General features: G+C 35.7%; 1 protein-coding gene across 2 annotated transcripts in view; it reads left to right on the top strand.

The window, feature by feature from the left end:
• NLGN4X (neuroligin 4 X-linked) overlaps nt 1–24206 on the top strand; it is a 171739-nt gene that overhangs the window by 36357 nt on the left and 111176 nt on the right. For both annotated transcript variants that reach the window (XM_010394352.4, XM_010394351.4), the window contains exon 3: nt 16328–17167. In XM_010394352.4, the coding sequence (XP_010392654.1) occupies nt 16696–17167 (472 nt within the window). In that variant the 5' untranslated portion in view covers nt 16328–16695. The remainder of the gene's footprint in view (nt 1–16327; nt 17168–24206) is intronic.

The following is a 24206-nucleotide window of genomic DNA, read 5'->3' as shown; positions in this document are numbered from 1 at the left end:
GAAGCAAAGGGGAATGGCTTTAAACTGAAGTAGCATAGATTTAGAGGGGCTGTAAGGAAGAAGTTCTTTATTTTAAGGGTGGCGAGACACAGGAACAGGTTGCCCAGAGAAATTGAGGCTGTCCCATCCCTGGAAGTGCTCAAAGACAGATTGGGTGGTTTTGAGCAACCTGGTCTAGTGGGTGGCATCCCTGCTTATGGCAGGGAGGTTGGAACTAGATAGTCTTAAAGGTCCCTTGGAACCAAAACCATTTTATAATTTTATCATATTTCTGTATAGTATCATACAGTGATTATCTATGCATGTTTATAAAACATGCAAGAGTATTAAGGTAAATAGCTGAGAGTATACATGACTGATCAATTTTAACACTCATATAGCACTAGATGTAGCGCTGTATGCACCTCAGCAGCGGAACTGGAATGTGGAGATAAAGTAGAAAATCAGTAATGATGGAATCATATTCTGGGTTTTTTTTATGATTTTTAAAGCAATTATATCACACTAAAACCCCTGTGAGAAATACCCTCAATGTAGCTATTTGCAGTTGATTTCATGGTTGTGTGCCCTAGCCGTAGTACAAGGTTGTTTGTCAAACAGCACATCAGAAGAATTGAGGTTTTTTATTTTTTCAGACAGATTTGGGTTTTATAAATAGGCTTTCAGTACAGTTTTAGGAAAAAAACTTCCAGCACCACTCCAGAGGGCCTGGATATCCCATACATTCTATGTCATATCTGCTAAAATACTGAATTACTTCCATTCTGTGCCAAATGCAAGTAATCCACCACAATTATGCTAATCACTGCCCTGAAAACAAATTGATACAGCTGTTGAGTGACTAGGGAAGATGATGGCATATTTCTTTCTTTTTTGAAAGAAAAAAATAAAATGCTTTTGCCAGCAGGAAGCCAAACTGCTTGTAGAAATTACTTAGAATTGAAAATCACTATTTGATTCTGAAGGTAAATATGTTTGTTTGTATATATGAATACAAAATACATTTAGCTTTAATTGCATGCCAATTTAGACTCAGATAGTTGGTATTGTACAGCATTTTTTAGAGCATTATTTTGTTTTTATTTTCTGTTGATGTTGTGCAATATATATATATACACACACACACACACCGTGTTTTCTATTGGATCTTAAATACGGAAGCTGAAAGTATCTAAACCACTCTTTCTACCAGGTTTATTATCAACAACCCCCCCACATTTTCTTTCATATATACTGCTCTGCATTCCATTTTTCTTTTCCAAGAAAAAAGCCAAAGACAGGGAACACAACACAAATATGGTAATATTATTATCCACAACTTTAAAAAAAGCTCAGAATATCTGAGTGCAGGTGAAACAACTCAGGTTAAGTAAAATCAGATTCTGTCAGCTTTCATTATAGGCTCTGTTTCTTCTGAAAATGTATGAAGTAGTACTATTCTCTTTTTCACCTGGCTGCAGCTGTATTAATAGTGATGGAAATTCACTCTTCTGCGCTCACAGCATGAGCGTGGATTTAAAGCTTACACAACTATTCACAGAATGTTAGAAAAACCAGCTTAAATTTTTATCTTTCAATATGACTTCAGGAAGTAACTGACAAAATTTGGTGCCTAGTTATAATCTTAAAAAGCTGCATTTTTTCTTGGTGTAAGAAATTAATAACCTGCAACCAAATATCTATTAAAATTGTGGTTTGTCTCTCCATGGTGGAAACAAAACTCTTCTATCTGGAACTAAATCACACATTTAATTCTAATGTAGTTTGCAGTCAGTGGAGTTAATTATACTGAAAAACTGTGTTGCTTCTATTGTTTGAGGCTTTTTGCTCTGCTTTAAAGGTACGTAGGTGATATTTCCTATTCTGTATCATATCATTGTGACTACTCTTATGGGTAGGCATATGTCATGAATTTGATTCATTAAGATGAGACGCAAATCCTTGAAAACTAGCTCTGAATAATGAGCAATCTGGCTGGTACACTGAGACGCAGTCTATTCTTAATTAAACAATGTTACCAAAACAGGCTGCAGGTATCCCTCCTCGAGCAGAAGGGCTGGACCAGATGAACTCCAGAGGCCCATTCCAACTTCAAACAATATGTTCTCCTGTGATTTTCATTTAAGAGCAATTCAATTTTTCTTTCAGTGAATTTAAAATAACAGTATGACCCTTTCACTTTCATTATATGGAAGTATCAAAAGGGTGGAAAAAATAAATAATGATGCTGAGTCACTTGAAAAGTTAGGTGATGAATAATTAGAGACTTAGTGTTTCTGTTGTTAATAAATGTTTAAAGGAAGAAAGTTAAAAGAAATATACTTTATTTGACCAAATGAAACAGAAGTAAATATTTTAAAGACTACTGAAATAGTTTTTGTTTAATATTTTTTATAAAGTATTAGTGAAATAAGACTCATTGAGTGGAATGGTGTGAGGCTACAATACAAAGTTCGAACAACGGCAGGAGTAGAATCTGTTTTCATTAGAAGCTGTCAAAACTAAAATGTATAAACAGTGAGTTAATAAGCTATATAAAGGTACAAGAAATTCAGATCTGATATATTCAGCATAAAATGTATATTAATTTGAGATCAGAATTCATTAAACATCTGAAAGACAAAGCTTTAGGCTAGTGCAGAAATTAAGCAATCTAAGTTTATTAATTAAGAAAGCAGGAGTTTCAATAGATGGGCTTGACAAAGAAAATGGATGTATTAGAATTTCATCAATGAAAATTGAAGCTGGGACAGAGCAATCACAGCAATTACACTAATAGGTCATTCTCTTGGCATCTTCATTGTCTTTTGGAATATGGATTATCAGTGCTTTGAAATATTAGTATAGTATTAGTACAACTTTGAGCTTGTTGCATTTTAAATATTACCACAGTATGCTATGAGGATAACTTAAAAAAAAGGTGTTAAAGAGTCATCAAAACCTGTGTTGACCTTTATTTAAAAACAAATTGAAAGTCATTTGATGCAAAGTTTTATTTCTGTGAAAAAATATCTCACGGGGAACTTAATTTCATTCCTTAGCTGAACAATTTTTCCCTATAGCTGTTTATGGTTTATCATTTGAAATCTCTATGCTGGAAATAATCAAAATCAGAATACAAAAAAACCCCAAAACTCAGTTTCTTTTCTGTTTGAAACACAAAATATGTAATTGATATCGCCAGAATATGGGAACGACACTTACAGTTTGTATTATTGGCAGTGTAGCTCCCATGTCCAGAAATACAACCATCTTGATGTAAGTCTTTAGGAAAGATAATTGTTGCAATTATGATGAAATTTAGGGCCAGAGAAATAATGAATCAGGATTCCTTGATGGTTATCTTCAATACCTATAGAAGACAATATTAAATTCCAAAAAACGTAGTTAGAACCTTGCCAAGGTGATAGCTGTATCATCCTTTTGAGGGGCAGACTTCTAGGAGCAGCTGTCTAAACAAAGGCAAAAAGGAGATTTGATTTGCTTGTTCTGAGAATCAGTAAGAATACTGCTGAAAAAACATGTGTGCACTATCCCACTATTTAAAAATAAATAATTATATACAGCTACAAACAAGACCTTTAGATGATGGATTTTTTTCTCTCATGCCAAAGAAGGCATTATGGAAGGAATTATTTTGAAGAATAAAGTGTAAGTCAGATCACACAGGAATTACTGATATATCTCCAATATGAGGTAGAATAATCTTCTCTGTCAATGGGATTTAATTGTCTGCCCTGACCTCCATCTGTTCTATTAATTGACGGCATTAGTTTGTGGCAGATATTTTTGGTTGGTATTATGTTTTATTGGTGAGATTTCTTAAGATGATATAATAGAAGCACACAGGAAGCTGTAACTCCTGCCATGTGACAAGGTATATTTTTTCTCAATCCTGACCTAAATCCGTTGACCGAGGGCAGGAAAAAATAGATCAGTCCTTCCTAGTCAACCTGGCAGCTGCAAATTGTTTTCTGGGTTTTTTTCTGCAATATCATCCCATATGGATATGATACAAGAAAAAAAGGAAAAAAAAGCCCAATCCAAAACCAAATAAATAAAGAAAACAAGAAACCCTTTACAAAATAAATGAAATAAATTCCTTCCACAAATTAAAAATCAATTTTACATTGATTGATTTGATGGGCATATTACTTTTCCTGTATACAAAAGAAGCTAACAACAAATGACCAGGGAGAAGAAAAGAGTCACAGGAAAGAATTATGATTTGGAGAAAGGAATATGCTAGCAGTGTGCAGTCTACAAGAAAGATTTGAGAATTAGAAAAGAACTGAGAAGGCTATGTGCAAAAGAGGAAAAATATAGGTACTTTTATAAGACGACATTTTCGGGCAGGGAAAAACAAGAGTTAGACGGGTCTTGAAAAGGTACCAAGGCATAACGTTTTGTCATGGAATCATATTGTTAAAAAATATTTCTCCTCATTTCTTAAAATGCCCATATAGTTTTGCAGTCTTGTGAAAGCAGGTAGGTGTGCTAAATAGTATGATAATAATATTATTGTATGGGTCTTGTCAGAAAGTCATTCATAAATGGCACTCATTGCAACCAACAAATCATGGGAAACATGTTTTTTAAAAATAAATAACCCAAATGTTTCTAACATAATACTGTTTTTCCACAAATCTATCAGTTCTATGTTAGTAAAGGCTAGTATTAGGTGAAGATGGTACACCAGGGAAGATGCATTGCAGCAGTCTTTAAAATAACTTGAAGATGGCTATGGGAATAACAATATTAATGGCAATAATAATAAAAACAGCCCCAGAAAATAAAACTACTTGGACGTTAGGTGAGAAAATATCTGCATTTTAGTTTTAACTCTGCATACTGAATTTCCTACCAATGGATGCTACATCATCTTTGATAAACTATCAGCACGATTAATGATAGAACAGACAAAAACTGTTAAGAAATTCACAGCCGAATAAGATCTTCCTGATTTTAGTCATGAGGACTTTGTTCATGTTTGAAACAAAGAGTGAAGTTACTAATTTCTTAACTCTGTGCTTATAAAGTTAATTCTGTATATATTGGTAAGAGATGAAAGAAAGAATCATCTTGCTACAGCTCAGTTAGGACAGTTACCTGTCTAATCTAGGCTAATCACTTGGGCTTTTTAAACATAATCTTCAGGATGTTTTCATAGTGGTTGACTTCAATTCATATTTAATGTCAAATACCTATGTTACAGTAGGAAGAATTGCTGCCTGAACTATATGCTTCTGGTATAGACAGAATATCTGACTTTCTCATATAGAGTTTGGGAGATGAACATGAGCTTTAGTATGTGTTTCCAAGGTAGAGAAGGTACCTTATTCATTGGGCTAGGCAAAGATGGAAATATTCCAATAATGGGAGTGGAAGGATGAGCAGGAGGAGAAACGACAACTTCTGTGGTTTTTGTTGGCTTCCATTTCTGACTCAGATACAGCTCTACACATTACAAAGCAAATACAATATGTTGCATTAGATTTCTGAAAACCCTTTGATACAAGAAAATATAATTAACTACATGTGAGATGGCTTTGAAGTTTCCCATGTAGTAGAATGATAGGGGTTGTCATGCAGATAATTTTGAGAAATTTTTTTTTTTTAACCTAAGAGAAAAGCATTTATTTATTATTCTGAGATTTCTCTTGGAATTGTTAAAAGACCATGAAAGATGATTGGATTTTTATCATTTGGGAGTGTGGGATCTGAAAGGTAGGACCTTTTTAACTGAACAGAAAACTACCTGAAAAAAATTTTATATCTTTTCCAAGCTTAGCTTTCCTGCTTTTTTTGGCATGTTGTGGCATGTTTTGGCAACCAATAGAAAATAATAGTGATTAAAAAAATCTACACAAAACTCAAGTAACTGGCATGAAGACATTTTTCAAGCTTGTGACTATATGGAATTATTCTTTGTAGCATATCTTCTTGCTAGTTTTTGTAACAATTTTAGAATTTGCATTTCCAAGGTGGTGAAATTTCGAAGTCTGTTTCTTAGATTTCTACATGTTGCTGTTGGATTTTGCTTAATATTTTCCAGGCTTTCATTGTTGTTTTGGAAATAAATCTCACTTTTGTTGTTGTTTTGTACATCTTTACATATTACAGGTTTGTCAATATCTCTGATGTGAGATGACAGTCATATATCATTAATTTTCTGGGGGAACATAACCTCTATTTTTCCCCCTAATTTTCTATATTTAAGCAAAAACTGTACATTACATAAAAGTAGGCACAGTCAAACTTGGGGTTCAGGCATCCATCAGTGGTGAGGAAAGATATCTCTGGTTCTGCCCATGAGGTTATATCTCCTAGTAAATAAAATAATCCAGGTCCTGTTCTCTGCCTCTGAGGCCACGTAACACAGCAGAGCTTGCATGTCTATAGTGAAAATCTTTCATACTGAAAAGAAAAAAACCTATCTGTCTGTTGAGGAATACCTCTGGCCTATCCTACTCCCTGCTTATTCCTGTGCATTGGCTGGGAGGTATGAATACTGGGGCAGGACAATGTTGGAGTCCATGCTCTAGCCCTGTCTAGTTTACTGCTTAGGCCCTGAATGCTTACTGGGAAAAACAGCCTAAGATATGGATCCATAGTGGACTTCTGTATGGTAATATTATGCTTAACTTTTAGTGGTCCACTAAATGTGATATAATTCACATATAAAGTATGTGATATAATTCACAACTCCCAGTACTTATGTCAGCTAGAAAATCAAGAATTTCATCCTTCATTATTGAATTCAGCATAGACAGGACAGTAAGCAGAGGATATGCCACAGATTCTCTTCTAGGCAAACTTTTAAACTGTGTTTGCTGGGAAGAGGGGAAGGCAGCAGGCAGCACAGGAATGGTCTCACTAATGTTGTCTAAGGTCATAGAACAATAGAATCGTTTTGGTTGGAAAAGGCTTCTAAGATTCAGCACTGCCACACCCACCACTAAACCATGTCCCTAAGTACCACCTCCACCTGCCTTTCAAATGCCTCCAGGGATGGTGCTTCCATCACTTCTGTGGGCAGCCTGTTCCACTCCTTAGCAACCCTCCTGGTGAAAAAAATTTTTCCTAATATTTAACCTAAACCTCCCCCACTCCAACTTGAGGCCATTTCCACTTGTCCTATTGCTTGTTATTTGGAAGAAAAGACTGCCCCCCACCTTGCTAGAGCCTCCTTTCAGGTATTTGAAGAGACCAATAAGGACTACCCCTAAGTTTTCTTTTCTCCAGTGTAAATGACCCCAGGTCCCTCAGCCACTCTTTGTAAGATCTGTGCTCCAGCCCCTTCACCAGCTTTGTTGATCTAGCAACACTGATCTAGAGTGATTCTGGTGATCCCATTTTTCACATTTTGTGGATACTTATCTTGCTGAGACATGTTCTCTCACCTCTTAAATATAAGTGGTCCAAGACAGAATTCATCAGGTGAAAGCCCACTAAGTTAGGAGGAGAGTCATAGAGGAACAGAAGCTGGAGGACACTCTTCCTTATGCTACTGAAGTTGTCCTCTTTCAAGCAAAGAAAGAAAACCTAAGGGAAAGATCTAATTGATAAAATTTGATGATGTAAAAGCATAGTAACGATAATCTCCAGTCACAATTTTTATTTTATGAAATAATTCTCCTACAAACTGCTTGAGGCTTGCTTGAAAGTGAGAATACCTGTCCAAGGAAGTTTGTACTTTATGGGAATGCAACATTAGAGTTTTCTCAAAGTCCAAGGGTGAGAATCTCAGAATCAAGCCTTGTGGTTCAGGATTGAGAATGCTTCACAGAGTCCTCACAGCTATCCCGGCCTTATGTGAAAGCTAATGTTTGTAACTTGAAAGAGGGAGGTGTGGGTTTAGATTTCTTCATGTTAATGAGGGTAGCCACTCAACTTTCCCATTCCCAGAATGAATGCATAATTGTGACATTATCATATGAATGCAGGCAGTATCACCACCTGGTAACTGAACCAGGTAAGGCAATGAAAATGTCCTGCCTGTCTCCTGTGTAATTCAGTTCTAAGAATTTGTATAATAAAGCAGCAACTTTTTTTGGCCATATATATTAATGTGTGTGTGTGTGTGTCTGTGCTTTTGCATATGTTCACATGCCCAGCTGATTTAAATTGCTTTTCCTACCCTGTTTCTGGTTATTGTAACATTTTTAATGTCTCTTCTTCTGAGACTGCAATGCCAAGAGGGAGATACCAAATTCTAATCATTAAATAGCCTCAAGAGATCAAATTGCATATCAATCAGTCCCTTAGACAGTTTCTCAGTTGGTTCAGACTAGAGTTTTAGTTTCTTTCATCATTGACAAGGGCATGCACTTAAGTTCAATGGTGAAGACAAGAAACAGAGGACTGAGACCTGTGAGTTTCTTTGTATAATATTTAGACAAAACCTGATAGACCCCCTTAAGAATTTTTCTCTTCAGTCATTTGACCTTTCTTACTGGAGAGGTGTTAAGACTCATTCCATGTTACAAATGTTTTTTTTTTTAAGGTCTTACAGTGGTAGCAGGTAATGAACTTTGATTTTTTTTTTTTTTTGAGGGTTTATTCAACTTATGAAGGCCTATTCTGTAAGCCTAATGTATAAAATACTGATTTTTGTGTGCATGTTTTAATTTTTTTTCGTATCCATAAATTAGTGGTTTGCTCTGGGCATAAGAGATTTTACTCTACAGGAGCTTTTGCCTTACAGAAACTCAGGGCTGAACATTCTGTTTCAGATCATAATCTTTTTATTTTTGTAGTATCATATCTGAATTTAAGCAAACAGAGGTGCATAAAAGAAACAGAGACCCAGAGTGTGTTACATTTCTTTTACAAGGTTTTATCAGAAGTAAAAGCTGGAAATTATGCCATCAGTTGTGCTAGACTGTACTGATGCCATTTTTTGTACATTTCCCTAAGATATGTACTAGAAATGTAGTATTTTCTTAAGACTTTGCAGCTGCAATTAGACCACAATTGAATGGCTTCAGTGTTCAAATGTTGATGGGAAACTTAAATTCAAATCACGATTTGAGCTGAATGGAACAGACCTGTAATTTTGGGATTATTAGTTATTTCAGGCTTATGTTTGTAAGCAGTTTATGCCGTGTTTTTCCCTCCTAATACTGACACCTCATATTTATTTGCAATCTTCATCAATTTATCTCAAAAAGCAGCAAGTATCATGAAAATTGTCTAACCACTGAAATTCTTCTATACTTACATGTAATAGCAGTTGAAATTACCGTTCAAAAAGTCAGTGAGATAAGTGCAACTGTCTTATCTGAGCATTCCCGGTTAGTCTTGGGTCCTTCTGGCCATACTGTTTTTTTATAATTTTAAATACATGAAAAAGTAAGGGAAACCGTATCTGTGATTGTTCAATAACCTCCTCTTATAATTAGATCAAAACAGCTGATTTTTAGAAAATGCTGAGGTGTATTTCTTTGTTTTTTCTTGAAAGGGAGTGATAGTCACATGTTTTCTTTCCCCCTGCTTGCTTTTCAAATTGTTTGAATTACTGAGAGAATTGCAGTTTTCAAAAACATTGCAGGGACCACACAGCTTTTTCTTATAATCCCATTGTTCTTTTTGAAAGTGTATCAGATTTAGAAATTCAGAATAAGAGTGGTAGCTCTGGGCAAGAAGCAACGATATGAAAGAAATGTGTGCCGGTTTTCTGAAAAGTGAATGATTATTGTAGTTTCTAACCTGAGGGATCTACTGAAACTGTCCAAGCCTATTTAGGCCTATCTATTTCTCTCACTTGGAGAAATTCATAGAAGGGTGAATGCAGCATGTTCTTTAAAGACAACACCCAAGCCTGCGTAATTTAATGTTTGTATGTAATTTTTGTTCCTTTTCAGTCTGTATTTCCATATTAAAAAAAAAAAAGAGTAAATTATCTATCTTTGTCTTCAGTTACTTTTAATCATACAACTAAGACCAACTTCAAGGTCCATAGTGATGTTTGTATACCTGGCATTTATTTTCACTTTAAGCAAGGGTACATCATAGTTCTTAAATTTGTATCACTTTCTTCTCAGTTTAACTTTTGAAGGAATTTTTTTCTGCAAATAAAAATAAATATAAATAAATATGTGATCCTGTGACACATTATTCAGATACTCATCCCTAGTGAAGTTTATAATGCTAAATTAGTGTCATGACCCACCAGTACAGGGCATGATGTTTGTTGTAAGTTCTCATCAGGCTGAACAAAGACACTGGACTACGTATCAGGGAGCTCTTCTGCTTTATGGTATAGTTGTCTTCTTAACTGCAACAACCAGGTAAAGAGGAAGAAAGAGAGGAGAAAGTGAGAGGGGGCCCAATCTGCATGCCTCTTATGTAAATTAGACTCTTTGCATGTTTTGTTCACTGCTGCACAGCCAGCTCTTCCCCAGGAAGTGAGTTGGGATGGGGGGAACTGAGCAGAAGTCTCAAGGTAGAGCAGGAAGCTGGCTCAGGACAGCACTGCCCCATCTCTCCTTTGATCATCTTTCCTGTAGCAATACTTGCAATGTTTGAGAAAAAACATGCTTAGATCTGGTTGTCTACAGTTAAGATTATTAGAAGTCTAGATTTTTTGTTTTGTTTTGTTTCATTTTGTTTTGAGGGTGTTTTGTGTGTTAGTGTGTATTTTTAGGAATAATTTAATAATAAATAATTTATTCCAATTGGGAAAACGCTTACAAAAATACAAAAAAATACACATATATGTTGTATTATGAAAAAGAATTTCTCGTAAGACTTAGCTGCATGTCAATTTAAAGCGAGACATTGCTTTAGTTACAGTTCTGAGATTCAAAAATATCTTATGATTGGCCAGTTTTGGTAAATAAACTTCCCACCAATGTTCTAAGTAATCCAGTCCAGAAAGTGCACGTAAGTTCATGATTGGTGTTCCTCTGTGTTGTTCACTATGATTTTGTCTAATATGTCTGAATAACTTTACGTAGCATAAGGAAGAATGAAGATTAGCTCATTTCAGTGTATCAAGAAAGTTCTAGAAGCTCAGAAAAAAAAAATCTCTAAAGAAGTTATAACTGCTTTTCTTTTTTTTTTTTTTTTTAATTTGAAAGATAGTAGACAAACCCCGTATGCATTTACCGATATTTGGAAAAAACTGCTTTTTTGTTATTGAACAAACATTTGAATACAGTAACTATTAAGAGGGTTATGAGGTAGATGTGCATTGAAACCAGCTTCGGGAAGAGCTTTTATGGAAGACAACTGTGTGATTAGTTTTCTGCTAATATTTCAAATCATATGGACATATTGCTAAAATTAGTACTGCAGGCCTGTTCAAAAACATCTGTGTCTTGGGTAGCTCTTATTTACAGTATCATACCACAACATTAGTTTATTATAGAGCTTTATGTATGTTATAATATGATAATGTGTTAATTGCTTTTGTTTAAAAACAATCAACCAGACAAACACACACAGAGACACAAGCCAAAACAACAAAGAAAACCCAAAAAGCAAGCAACCATATATCCTCTTTCCTTAATAATTTCAAAATTACTTATTTCAAGGGGACAAAGAGAATGGAATGAAGACAAAACACAGTTCATGTTCTTGGTAAATGTAGTATTTTTTGAATCCCCATATTCTGTGAAATGCATTAAATACTTAGCAAAATATCAGTATGAGGAGAATCTGAAATTTTATTGATTACATCATTTGTCATTTTTTTTCTACTGACTAGCTGGTTGCTCTTACATTTCAGCTAATCAAGCTGACTGTATGCTTTCAGAGTGTATGTCTAATGAAAGGGATGTGAGTCTTTAACCCTGACTCCCTACTAATGTCAGACTTATGAATGTGCCCAAAAAATCCCTTGGGAATATGAGTAGAAGGAAGGGCCAAAGAGTAAAGGTGGTCAGCGACTGAAAGCTGAGTCATACTGTTGTGCACCAGTTGTTTTAGATAAAGCCTGAGAAATCCTGGTACATCTGTGCAGTCTTCAGTTTCCTGTGTTCATATAATTTATATTTCTGTTCAGTTTTCTTGTAACTGTCCATGACCTGGACAAGCAGGTCAAAAAACTTGAAATCACTTTAGTTTTCTACTCTATGCTGGAACAAAGAGAACTTCTAAACCGTGTCTTCTATACCCCTAGCAGCTACAGAATAAGTGTAGAGCTACTGACAATCTTCTCCTCAGGTTGAAAAGTGGTAACTGCAGATCCTGGAAACCATCAGTTTAGCCCGAAGGCCTGATTCATAGACTATTTAAGCATCTCTAAGTGTGGCTTGGGGCACAGATTTATAAACAAGGGCAAGTGGTATTTCTAGATACAAATCCATGTTAACTTCAACCTGCATTTTCTTCAAAGGCCATAAACGTCTCATTAGCCTCAAATTACACTCCTCTGCCAATAACGAAATCATGTATGAACATATATGATTTCAGATCCTCCTTGACTTCTCTTTGTGTGTTGTGCTGCCAGAAGTTGTCATTTTAAACTGAATATTTTGATTTGGATTGATTGTTTTCGATTGTTTGAGTGAGTGATACTTCCAACTAGAAATTTTTTGCAAGGAAGTTTGTATGCATTTTTGTAATATTAGAAGCACTAAAAAAAAAAAATGGAAAAAGTACAACACTATTAGTGATAATAAATAAAGGCATGACAAGTACATGTCTTCCTGTAGACTCAGTATGTAAAAGCATATTAAATATCTGTATACATATAACATCAAACTAGTTTTGATATATCTAAAAACCTTTCTAGAATGTTTACAATTTTCTATTTAAGATTAACCTCTAACTGAAATCCGTGACTCTATTTACACCTTCCAACCTTTTCAATTATGTATCTAACATCATAGCATAGCCCTCATAGTTCACAAATAGGTAGCATGCCTTCTTCCTTGCCTCTCGATGTTATTACTGAAAATTATTTTGTGTGTCTTTTTCTGTGTATGAGTGTGCATACATTTTATATGTGAAACTAACCTTAGGAAAATGGTAATTCCTCTAGTAATGTCAATAAACTGAAATGTGTGATATTTTCTGCCTAAATGGGGAGGAATCCCACCCTAAGCAAGATTTTTTTTGCTTTTCTTGCCTCAGTCTGGGTTCTTTGCCTCAGTATAATACCAAAACCAGTTATCCCCAAGATGCACAGCTCCCAGAGCTGGAAGTTGGAGAAGTACGGAAAGCTAAGTGAAGCCCCCACAAAGAAATGGCTAGTGACCTGATACTTATTGACCCATAGCCAATTAGACACCCACAAGTCTGTGGGCTCAGATGGGATGCACCTGAGAAAGCTGGTGAACAAGCTTATCAAGCCACTTTAAACCACTTACCAGCAGTCCTGGTTAACTGGAGAAGGTCAGGTTGACTGAAAATTAGCACATGCAATGACCATCCACAAGAAGGGTCAGAAGGAAGACCCAGGGAACTACAAGCCTGTCAGCCTGACCTTGATACTGGTACTTGATACTGGGGAATGTCATGGAGCAGATCGTCCTGAGTGCCATCACATGCTAAGTGATTTATAAAAATGGGTTTACAAAAGGCAGATCCTGTTTGACTAACTCGATCTCTTTCTATTTTAAAGTAACCTAGCTGGTGGATGAGGGAAAGACTGTGGATTTTGTTTATCCAGATTTCAGTAATGCATTTGATACCGTCTCCCACAGCATTCTCCTGGGGAAACTGGCTGTGTAGGGCTTGGATGGGTGCAGTCTTCATTGGGTGAAAAACTGGCAGGATAGTCAGGCCCAGAGAGTGCTGTTGAATGCTGTTAAATCCAGTTGGCAGCTGGTTACCAGTGATGTTCCCTAGGGGTCAGTACTGAGGCCAGTCCAGTTTAAAGTCTCTATTGATGATTTGGATGAGGGGATTGCGTGCATCCTCAGTAAGTTCACAGAAGATGCTAAATTGGATGGGAGTATTGATCTGCTGGAGAGTAGGAAGGCTCTGCAAAAGGAACTCAACAGGCTGGATTGACTGAGGCCAGTTACATGAGGATTGATAAGGCCAAGGCAGAGGTCCTGCAGCTGGGTTGCAAAAACCCCATGCAATGCTCCAGGCTTGGGTAACAGCATCTTGAGAGATGCTCAGCTGAAAGGGACTTGGGGGTGCTGTTTCAAAGCTGGCTGGATATGAGCCACCTTGTGCCCAAGTGGCCAAAAAAAGCCACACTATTTAATATGTCACTTTTTTTATAGTTGTATATTATCTCTGCTGTATCAGTTGAGGATTTCCACTTTCCTTCCTGTTGTCATTTTTGGTTCTCTCCCTGCTGGTTATGTGTTTACTCTTGTTTGTTTGTCATTCCCATTTTCTTTTCTTGTTTTGTGTCCTCTTTTTTCACTTGCTGTTTGCCCAGAAAAATTTTTTCTCTATCTATCATTCATCATCTGGATCACTGTGTTTCCTCCCACCTTGTCCATTTTCTTAGTGCTGTATTCCACATTTCTTAGAATGCCATTACAAACTTCTGCAGTGTGGGTGTCAAGGGAATAAGATCTGTTGCTCCTCCCTAAGCACAGATTAAATCTTCAGTAGGATATGACTGGAAAATCTGATTTGTGCTGCATGATCAGTAAAGTGTGCTGAAGTCAGCATGGGACAGAGCAAGAGGAATACTACTCAAAATCAATCACCTGCTGCTGACTTCCATTGTTAAAGATGGTAGCAGAAATCAGAAGAGAAAGTGACGCTTGAGGAGGAATTTTGGGTGACTCGTAGCTGGCTGACTACTCTGAGTGCCAGGGAGCAGCTGAAGTGGGGCTGCCCATGGGGGAGGATGACTCAGGAGCTGTGGACACTGCAGAGCTGTCAGGGCAAGGCTCTGAACTCCTAAGGCCTCCCATTGAGGGTGGGTTGAGAACAGGGGCAGGACCCTGCCACCATCCAATAATCATCAGGCCAGGCAGGGTGAGGAGTCAGGTCCAAGGTCTATCTGGGGACTCAGTGAGGCCAAGATCCAGGCTGGGCATGGAACTGGGCATAGGGCTTCCTACAGCATAACTCAGATAGGGACTGATGGCCCTGGTGGTGCCCTTGGGGCATGAAAATTACAGCTGTTAATGATTTGTCCTTCAGAAATGGCACTCAAATTGCAAGTCCTAGAGAAAATGTCAATAGAAGTTTTGGTCCATCACGAGTGATATGTATCTGGTATTTTTCTGGCCTCTGGTGTTCAGGTGTTTCAACAGTTTTGTGGTAAGAGTGCTAAAATGAAGTAATTGAAGAATTCTAGGAATTTTGAGAGAATAAAATATCTTTCAAATTATTTTCCTTATCAGAGTCCTTATTGAAAACAGGACTTGCTAGTCCACTTATGTATAAGTTGGGTATATCCTGTGTTCATCCTGCAAAATATAAGGTATCAATATCAGTTTCCTATAACAAGGCATTTTTTACCTGTGGAATTGTTGTCTGTCATTTTGAGTTGAATAATGGGTAAAAAGGAAGTCCTTAATTTCTTTGGGCAGGTAGAAGAATGTTGATGTGTCTTTATTTGTACACTTGTAATGGTTAGCATATGAATGTAAGGGACTTGTATTTCATTAAAAATTAACAGAGTTATTGTATGAATTGCCTTCTATCTAAAATTAAAAGTAGGAGAATGCAAGCAAGTAATGTTACATAATTGTAACATTATGTAGGCCAAAAGCTGACTTAAGAGACTGTATCATGGTTTATTTTTTCTTTTAGTTTTCCATTGTTCTGTTTGTCAGACATAGGACAGAGATATGAAAAACAATAAACTTGTATCTAATTTTGACTAACTCTTCTCACACTTGATTTGAACTAATTATTTTTTACATTAATTGGAATTTCTGAATTAGGTGGAGGTAAGTTAGGCTGTCCTACAGAAAATAAGTAATATCTGTGAAAAATACTCTGTAGTCATCATCTCATAGCAAAAAGAGATTATCCAATACAGGAAACAAAAGTAATGAATGGCTCCTGTGGGAGTGCAAATAGGCTTAAAAAGAAGATTCTGTTTATTTAGGGCAGAAAATATCCTCAAGCTAGCACTTAAATGTGATACTCTTCCTGAAATCAGAAGTGTTTGGACTGTGGTTTGGTTTGGAAGCATAAACAGAAGCAGAAATGTTTGTTTTGTGGTATAACCTCTGACAAGATTATGGCTTCAGTTTTAGATGTCTTACCTTACATGTCTTTAGAAATACACAGCCAACCACGATGTCTAAAGTTCATAAAACATTTGTGGGCCTTGACATGGAAGTAGTGTATGAATATAATTTTTGGTTTTTTAATTTATTTTTTTGTTTTAGGTTTATGACAATATAAATTTGTCTGTTGATTTGAATTGCTTGCTTTCTCTTGCCTGCAGGCTGACTGAGTGGGCTGGACATCACTGAAAGGAGCCATTTCACTGGGGCAGTGGAATAACTGCGGATCTCTCACCACTCTACTTGTTGGGAAGTGCTGTGCATTGCCAGGATTAATTCAACACTAAAGTCTGGGATGGGCCTTAGAGGCAAACACTCCCTTGTTTCTTCTGACATTGGGATTTGTCTACAGCCAGTCAGCTGAGGCACCCACCACACATCAGCTTTTGTTTTTTTGTAACCTGAACAAGGTTACATTTTCCCTCACTTAATCTCCTTTTGACTACTTTTTTATTAGTTGCATTTTCCTTGACTGATTAATTTTCTCCTGGCGGTGGAAAAAAGAGCCCTGCTGATGTTGATTTAAATAATGTCGAAACCAATGGGACTCCTATGGCTGCCTTTGATCTTCACACCAGTGTGTGTCATGTTGAATTCTAACTTCCTCCTGTGGATAACTGCACTGGCTATAAGATTTACTCTCATTGATGGCCAAGCACAATACCCAGTTGTTACTACGAATTATGGCAAAATACGTGGTTTAAGAACACCTTTGCCTAATGAGATCCTTGGTCCAGTGGAGCAGTACCTGGGTGTTCCTTATGCTTCTCCTCCGACTGGAGAAAGGCGATTTCAGCCCCCGGAGCCACCATCGTCTTGGACAGGTGTCCGCAATGCCACACAGTTTGCCGCTGTCTGCCCACAGTACCTGGATGAGAGGTCACTGCTCAACGATATGCTGCCAGTCTGGTTTACAGCCAATCTGGATACTGTGGTGACATATGTTCAAGACCAAAATGAAGACTGTCTGTATTTGAATATCTATGTGCCCACAGAGGATGGTAAGTACCCTGAGACCTGCACTGGAGTGCGCTTACCAGTTCTACACGAGTAATGTCCAGGTCTTCAAAGCATCTTACTGAGTTTCCTCCATGTTTTATCTGTGGAAATGGATAATGCCTCTTAACATGCATTACTAGTAATATTGTGTAGATTGAATATGCTGGCATGGATTCTCTCTTACATTTCAGTGCAACACCAACATGTAGTTCGATTGCAAGTGGTGGCTAGGGTGTGTCTGCCAGTCTTAAGTTTACATCTAAAATACAGCTGAGAATCATTCACAAGAGAGGAAAGGGGAAATAAACACTAATCTGAAGTAACATAGCTATTTTTCCATTAATGAATGGTACAAATATACTGTTACATACTAATTTTTAAAGGAGAATTTACCTAATTTTTTTTCTTTACTTTTATTATAAAAGTTCTGAGCCTTCTGTTAACTCTGCTTGATTTTAATAGATAATAGAAAATTGTTATAGTAATTCAGTCAGCAGAGGGCTTTTTAGGATTTTCATCTGTGAAACTTTTCAGTCCAACTTATTTTTATTCATTCACTAAATTTAAAATGAAGTAAAGGTCATTTATTATGCAGAGCTGAACAGGTGGTTTTAAACATTCATCTGTTTTGTGCAATACTTTCTCAAGAGGGCTACTTTAAACCACTTTGTATAGACAAAAAAGGATGAACACAATTGGTAATACAGAACTCTTTGAACATTTACATGATCTCAGTCTTAAAGTGTAGCTGCATGGCATGATGAATGTATCTTTGGTCATTTTGAATAGTATTGCTTCCTACAGGCAAGAAGATCTGTTTTCATCTGGCCGCAAATGACCTAAGTCTATTATTTCACAAGGAAATAAAAATATTACTAGCACTTAGATTTAATATTCCACTAAAAGCTAATGCTTTCTGCTAATTAGAATGCAGTTACTGATGTATAACCTGACAGATTTCTCCCAGATATGCAAATCCCTTCACTTTTGCTGAGGGTTTGATTTACACAACCAAGGCATTGTTATTTCTCAGTAACCATACTCTAAATATGCAAATTTTCTACTTTGATTGTTATAATCCTTCTGCCTTGATTGGCTTCTTTACTCAGAATTTCCAAGCTGTCTGCCAGAAATAAACATTCCACCTTCTTCTCCTGTTCTCATCAGCTGAAGCAAAAACTTGAAAGCTAAAAATAAAGGGGTAAGGTTTGGGAATACTGGGAGCTTTGCAAACGTAAATACTACCAAGCTGCTTAAGGAAAAATGCTAGAAAGGAAAGCTGCATTTATGGGGGCTCCGTATGCACGAGTGTGTGTCTGCATGTGTGTGCGTGTGCCTCTGTGCGCAGACAAAGGAGCAGCTCTTTTCAACCCAGTTCTTTCCCTCTTCCAGTCTCATTGCACTCCTTCTTGGATAATTTTTTCCCAAATTTGTTTATGTTCTGGATTTGATCCTTCATCTTTTAATTAGTCACCGGGGTAAGCTTGCTCTGAGAAAGCATTCTGGGTTAAGATTTTATTTGTTCTCACTGAAGGAATATCAGCTCTGCTAACTAAGTCTTATTTTAGAATCCAGTTTTAATAAATACATACGTTCCTCCAATCTAATAGAAGGTTTCATTCATTAATTAGGGAATACAGGAAATTAGACATAGAAAAATATATGTGAATGTCTAGGTAAATAATACTTGATATCAAATGAAAAATAATAAAATATTGTGGGCTGAACGACTAGCAACATATAACACTCATCTTGCTATAATAGCTAATCACATTTGCTGTTAGATTTAAAACAGAAAGGACTGATAAATATAATTTTACCTTTTCTAGATTTTGTCCACTTCTGCAAAAAAGCATGGTTTTCTCTTCCTGATTTTAGATCTTCTTTACTATGATAGCATGTAAATAGTATGTAAATGGTAGATAGAATGTAAATGGTATCTATTTGCTTTTGTATCTCCTATTGAAAATATAAACACATGCATAAAAGAATATGTAACTGAATAATGAGAAGACGAGGTTTGTGTCAGTGATGAGGTGAAGGTAAGATTGCTCCTCTAAAATGTGACAGGCATTTTTAAAAGCTTCCATTGGGGAACAAGAAGTTTAAGTACACAATGTTTTAATTGTATGCTGCATATCTTATCACTTATTAATAAAACTTAGTGGCTTTTTTGGTGAGGAATATATGCAATCTTCTGACCATAAAGATGCTTAAAGGGAACTGACCTACAAATCACATGTCCTCAGTTACTTTGTCTCCAAATCACTCTAAACAGTCTTAAATTGTGGTCCATGCAGTCTGGGTAAACATGTTATGCTTCATTATATGAGTCCTAGTTGGCAAAAATAAGCTATGTCATTATGGAGACAGACCATGAAATTAGTTTTTGAAGCAAGATCTCAAAGTGAGTGACTTTGAGTTAAATTCACATTTTCAATTCTTTCTTCAGTACAGATTGATTTAAAAGAGCTTTGAGGCTGTTTTCTAGAAGAAAGGGTAGCTGGAATCATCCAAATCTAATAAATGCTCTGATTATGAAACTTAATCATTTTTTATGCTTTTTTTTTTTAACTTTGGTGAGAAGAATAGATGAAGAACTAATGAGTTAACTGCAGTCATTTGCAATGCTTACTTCAAATTAATTCTAGTGAATAACCAAAATGAAGCTCAGGTTTGGGGGTTTTTTCATTGTTTTGTTTTGTTGCAGTTCTTTTTCACATATAGCATGACCTGTTTCTTATTATTTGTGTGGTTTGGCCAAAGGGAACCAAATTTTGATCATGTACTTTCAATAAAGGATTGACGAATAAATGCACATATGCCTCCATCTGATTTCAGAATTGCTTTACTGGGATCCTTCCACTATAAACTAATGGAAATAAGAGTAGAATACAGTCACTTTAACTAGGTAGGTAAGTTTATTTAGTTATAAAAAAATAGTTTAAAATGTTACTGGTTTTGTCTGAAGAAGTACCATGAAATGAAATAACAAATAAATCTATAGTTCCTTAAAATAATTTGAGCTTCTAGGATAAGAAATTAAAATTACCTGTTACACAGTCTGTGTCTGTATTAATCATAGCCTCTCTTTAGACCCGTAAGATTCTGGATTTCAAATGTCAAATAGCAGGAGATTCCTGTCAGAATTTCCCATGTTAAAAATGTCCTTACAAAGCAAAAACTGTCTTCGTTTTTAGGGCCTGTCTTTTTTCATTTTAGGTGAAAATATTATTTATCATAGAAATTAATACACATACCTAGCAAAATATTTCTGCAATTCTGTCCATGTAGATTTTTATTCATTTTCTGCTTTTCACTGGACAAGTGTTTTTTTATGTCCCTTTCCTTACAGTAATACTTCTGTTCCAGAGCACCTAAGGTAGCTGTAAAATTTAACTCTTTGGGTTTTTTTGCCTTTGGAAGGGAAGGAATTGCAACCACTACAGTACTTTTTTTTTTTTTTGGCAATAAGTATAAATAATAATGCAGTTATTTCAAAGATACACAGTACAAGCAATAAAGATAAAATCTAGGACAATTCTTTTATATGTCAAACCTATAGTAATAATAAATTACTCAGAACTAAAGCAAATAAAATATTTATAGTGGAACTATCATTTTATCCAGTTGCTTTCTAAACATTTGGCTTGATCTTCAGAATTATTTGTGTGGGTGTATATTGTCTGGGCTGCTTTTTCAGTTACTATGAACTGTAATTTTCCACAAGAATACTTGAATGTCAGTTTTGAGGAGGTCATCTAGGGAAATGATATTGAGGACAGTGTGTTTATTATAACTTCAGTCTGAATATGGGTTTATCTACAATGGAAATGCTAGATTGAAGAGGACACAGACTGTTAATCGGCTGTGCTTAATCCCTGGCCTTTATCATTTCAATCTGTGGATTCTGAAGGAGATTGCTAACTCCTATCATAACTGGGGAAAGAAACTATAACAAGAAAAGAAAAAAAGAGAAGACCCTTAATTTGTATTTCTTTCATGATAAACTTCAAAATTTTATTAATAACAAAGCAAGATTTAAAAAAAAATCAACACAGCAAAACAACAAAGAACAAAACCCACCAAGGACAAATCTTTTTATGTTTATCTAAAACTTGCTATGTTCAGATCAAAAGAGAAAATAAAAAAGATGACTTTTTGTGGTCTTTGCTTGATCAGTAGTAAGCATATATACTTTTAACTTATTTTGGCATGTGAATAGAGGGTACATTTTGCACAAGTGTGGAGATCCTTATCCACTAGGTATCTGTTACAGATTAACTAATGAAGTATTTAGCATCTTCAGTGGTTTGCTCTTGTTTCTTTTTTGTGAGCTCTTGTTTCATTTACTTCAGAATAAATACAGCTGAAGTGCCGACAAAAGGTGGGAGACCACGGCACTTATTAAGGCTGAATGGAAATATAACTGCAGCTCTTGACTCTGTGTCTATTTGACTAAGAAATAACAAAATGAAAAATTTGATCAAAGCTGATCAAGATGAGACTTAGACTGTCACTTTTGCATATTATGAAATGTCAAATATCTGCTTAATTTATAATTGAATGTTTTCAGCCTTTTTGTCATTGCTGTTGAATTGTAATGTTTTTAACTTGGAAAAAGTATTTTTATCAAAGTTATTCTAATCAAACATAATTGATAAAAAACTGTGGTTGTTCTCCTTTTTCTTTGAGGCAAAGAAAAAGGTAGTGTAAAGATTAGTCTCTTCATTGTAACTTTTTGATGGCATAGAATAAAAAAGTAAGCCAATCCAAGGCCTCTTTGTTACTACAAGAAATAAGGGATCATACATAAAAATAGTGTCGTAGTGAGCAAGATAGGTGCAATATTGTGCAACATTATTTTTATTGAATTATTAGGAGGTGATAATAATAATAGTAACTTTTCATTTCCAAATAAACTCAATTTTATATACAATATATTCTTCTAAACCGCATGTAGTTTTAAGTTTCCGTAGATGTATATAAGTCATTTTTCAGATAATCTTAAAATTTTAATTGTCTTGTTATCTCTTCACTACTTTTCTCAATGTAAGTAGCGACCTTAGAAATCAAAGCAAGGATTTATGTATATATGTTTAAGGAATTAAGAATCCAGTATCTCTTCTCTATATGTTTACAGTTTTTATTCTTCCTCAAAATCTTTACTACATATTTTTAAAAGTCAATTATATTTTCTGTAATTGTTATAGGAGCACAGAGTTTTACTTATGTTATCTGAAGTTTTTTTAAAAGCAAATTTTACTTTCTTCTAAAAATATTTTAAATCTGTTTTAAAACATATTTTGGACTTTTATAGGTGATATTGTTTAAACAGTTTCATATTGCAAATAATATTTTTCTGAAAAGAACCCAAAAATATAACAAAACTTTGTTTTCAGTTTCAATATAGTCATAGGTTTTGTCGGTGACTGGTTTATTTTTAACCCCCACCCATTCAGTCAATTGTTTGTTTACTTTGGAAAAATAAAAATTAATTATTAAAATTTTATTATTTAAATGCATTTCAGCTTATAAAAACATATATAAAAATTACACAAAATAAGGCATATACTTTTGCAGAATGTTTGTATTGCTTTCCAGAGTGAGAAGGATTGATAATCAAATGACAAAATGACGGTGTTTGAATTATCGCATATAGTACCACCAGTTGAACATAAACATATACTTTTTAGCATTAGAGAGAAAATTGCTCTCCATTGTGAAAGATAAGCTCCCTGTTGTGTTAGAGTGCCTCAAGCCAATTCTTTCACTGTTAGGGTCCAATATATCCCCTTCTCCTAATCCAGAAATATTGCGACATCTGTGAGAAAGAAGGCGGCATATGTCTGGCTGTTCTCTGCCTACCAGGATAAAGCTGTGGGTAATCCAGGCCCTTATTTTACATTCTTGCTTTTAACTGTCGCAAATACCTTCTGACACCAAAGAACAGGACTCTAATCTAGATGAAATAAAGTTCTTAAATCCTTAGAGATAAATTCAGATTTAGTTGCTAATTTCAAAATGCTGTCCTTCCCTCCAGGAGCTGCCCATTCCACAGGCACTTTACAGGATTGCACCCAAATGGCCTTCTCAGGAACTGATATGCAGTGAAGCCTAGCAAGAAGACTCAGCATTCCATAAGACTTTATTTAATCCCAACAGGATTTTTGGCACCGTTTCCTAGGGCCTCATCATTACCTCATATTGAAAAAGCTGCTAGAATGGGGGGAATGTTCTTTAAAACACAATGAATTAATGTTTCTTCTGCAAAGGCAAATTAATGTTATCATCCTTTTAATTAAAGAACAGTGCTTTTTGAACTGTAGAGGCTGAGCATTAGGCTCAGTGACACAAAAGAAAAAGTCTTTAGTCTTGTGGGTCATGAGACAGGTCAGATTTTACTTCATTTTGTCCATGGAATCCCACTTGTCTGTTCAAGGTGCTTTTTGTTTTGGTTTGGATTTTTTCCTGTGTGTTTGCTTGGGGTTTCCTTTTTGGTTTTTTGGGAGGTTTTGTTTTTAAATGGAACTTTCCTCTTCACTCCTGCAAAACATGTCTTTGTACTCCGCTGCTGTTCTGTGTGTCTCTTCTTGCTTTCTGTCAGAACACAAATCAATGTGACACCTGCTAACACTGAGGCGGTGCCTCTGTCCTAGAGCAGTGCAGTGGGTCCTTGGCAGGCTTCTGAGTGGTGAACAGTGCGGAATACATGCAGTCGGATCTGATCAGTGTCTAATACCATTTGTATTAGCTTTGATTTCCTGTTAAGGCTTTGTGATATCATTGGTCTTCCTTCAGGTATTTTTTGCATTGGTGTGAAACTTTTGAAAGCTAATTGTATCTTTTCATTAGAATTTGGTTCAGTTTCCTTTAATTTGCACATTCATTGCAGGTTCAAACAAAACTGACATATGCTGAATAGCTCAGCTAAATCACAAGGCTCATAAATCAGTCACATCTGTAAAAATATTTCAAGGAATTGTACCCACATCAATGCTACAGTCAGAGGTAGTTTGTCAACTGGGAAAAGTTACAACT

Source organism: Corvus cornix, chromosome 1 (assembly GCF_000738735.6).
Source record: "Corvus cornix cornix isolate S_Up_H32 chromosome 1, ASM73873v5, whole genome shotgun sequence".
Classification (NCBI taxonomy): Eukaryota; Metazoa; Chordata; class Aves; order Passeriformes; family Corvidae; genus Corvus; species Corvus cornix.
Note: the sequence above shows the minus strand (reverse complement) of the source record. Positions and strands in the feature narration are given on the sequence as shown.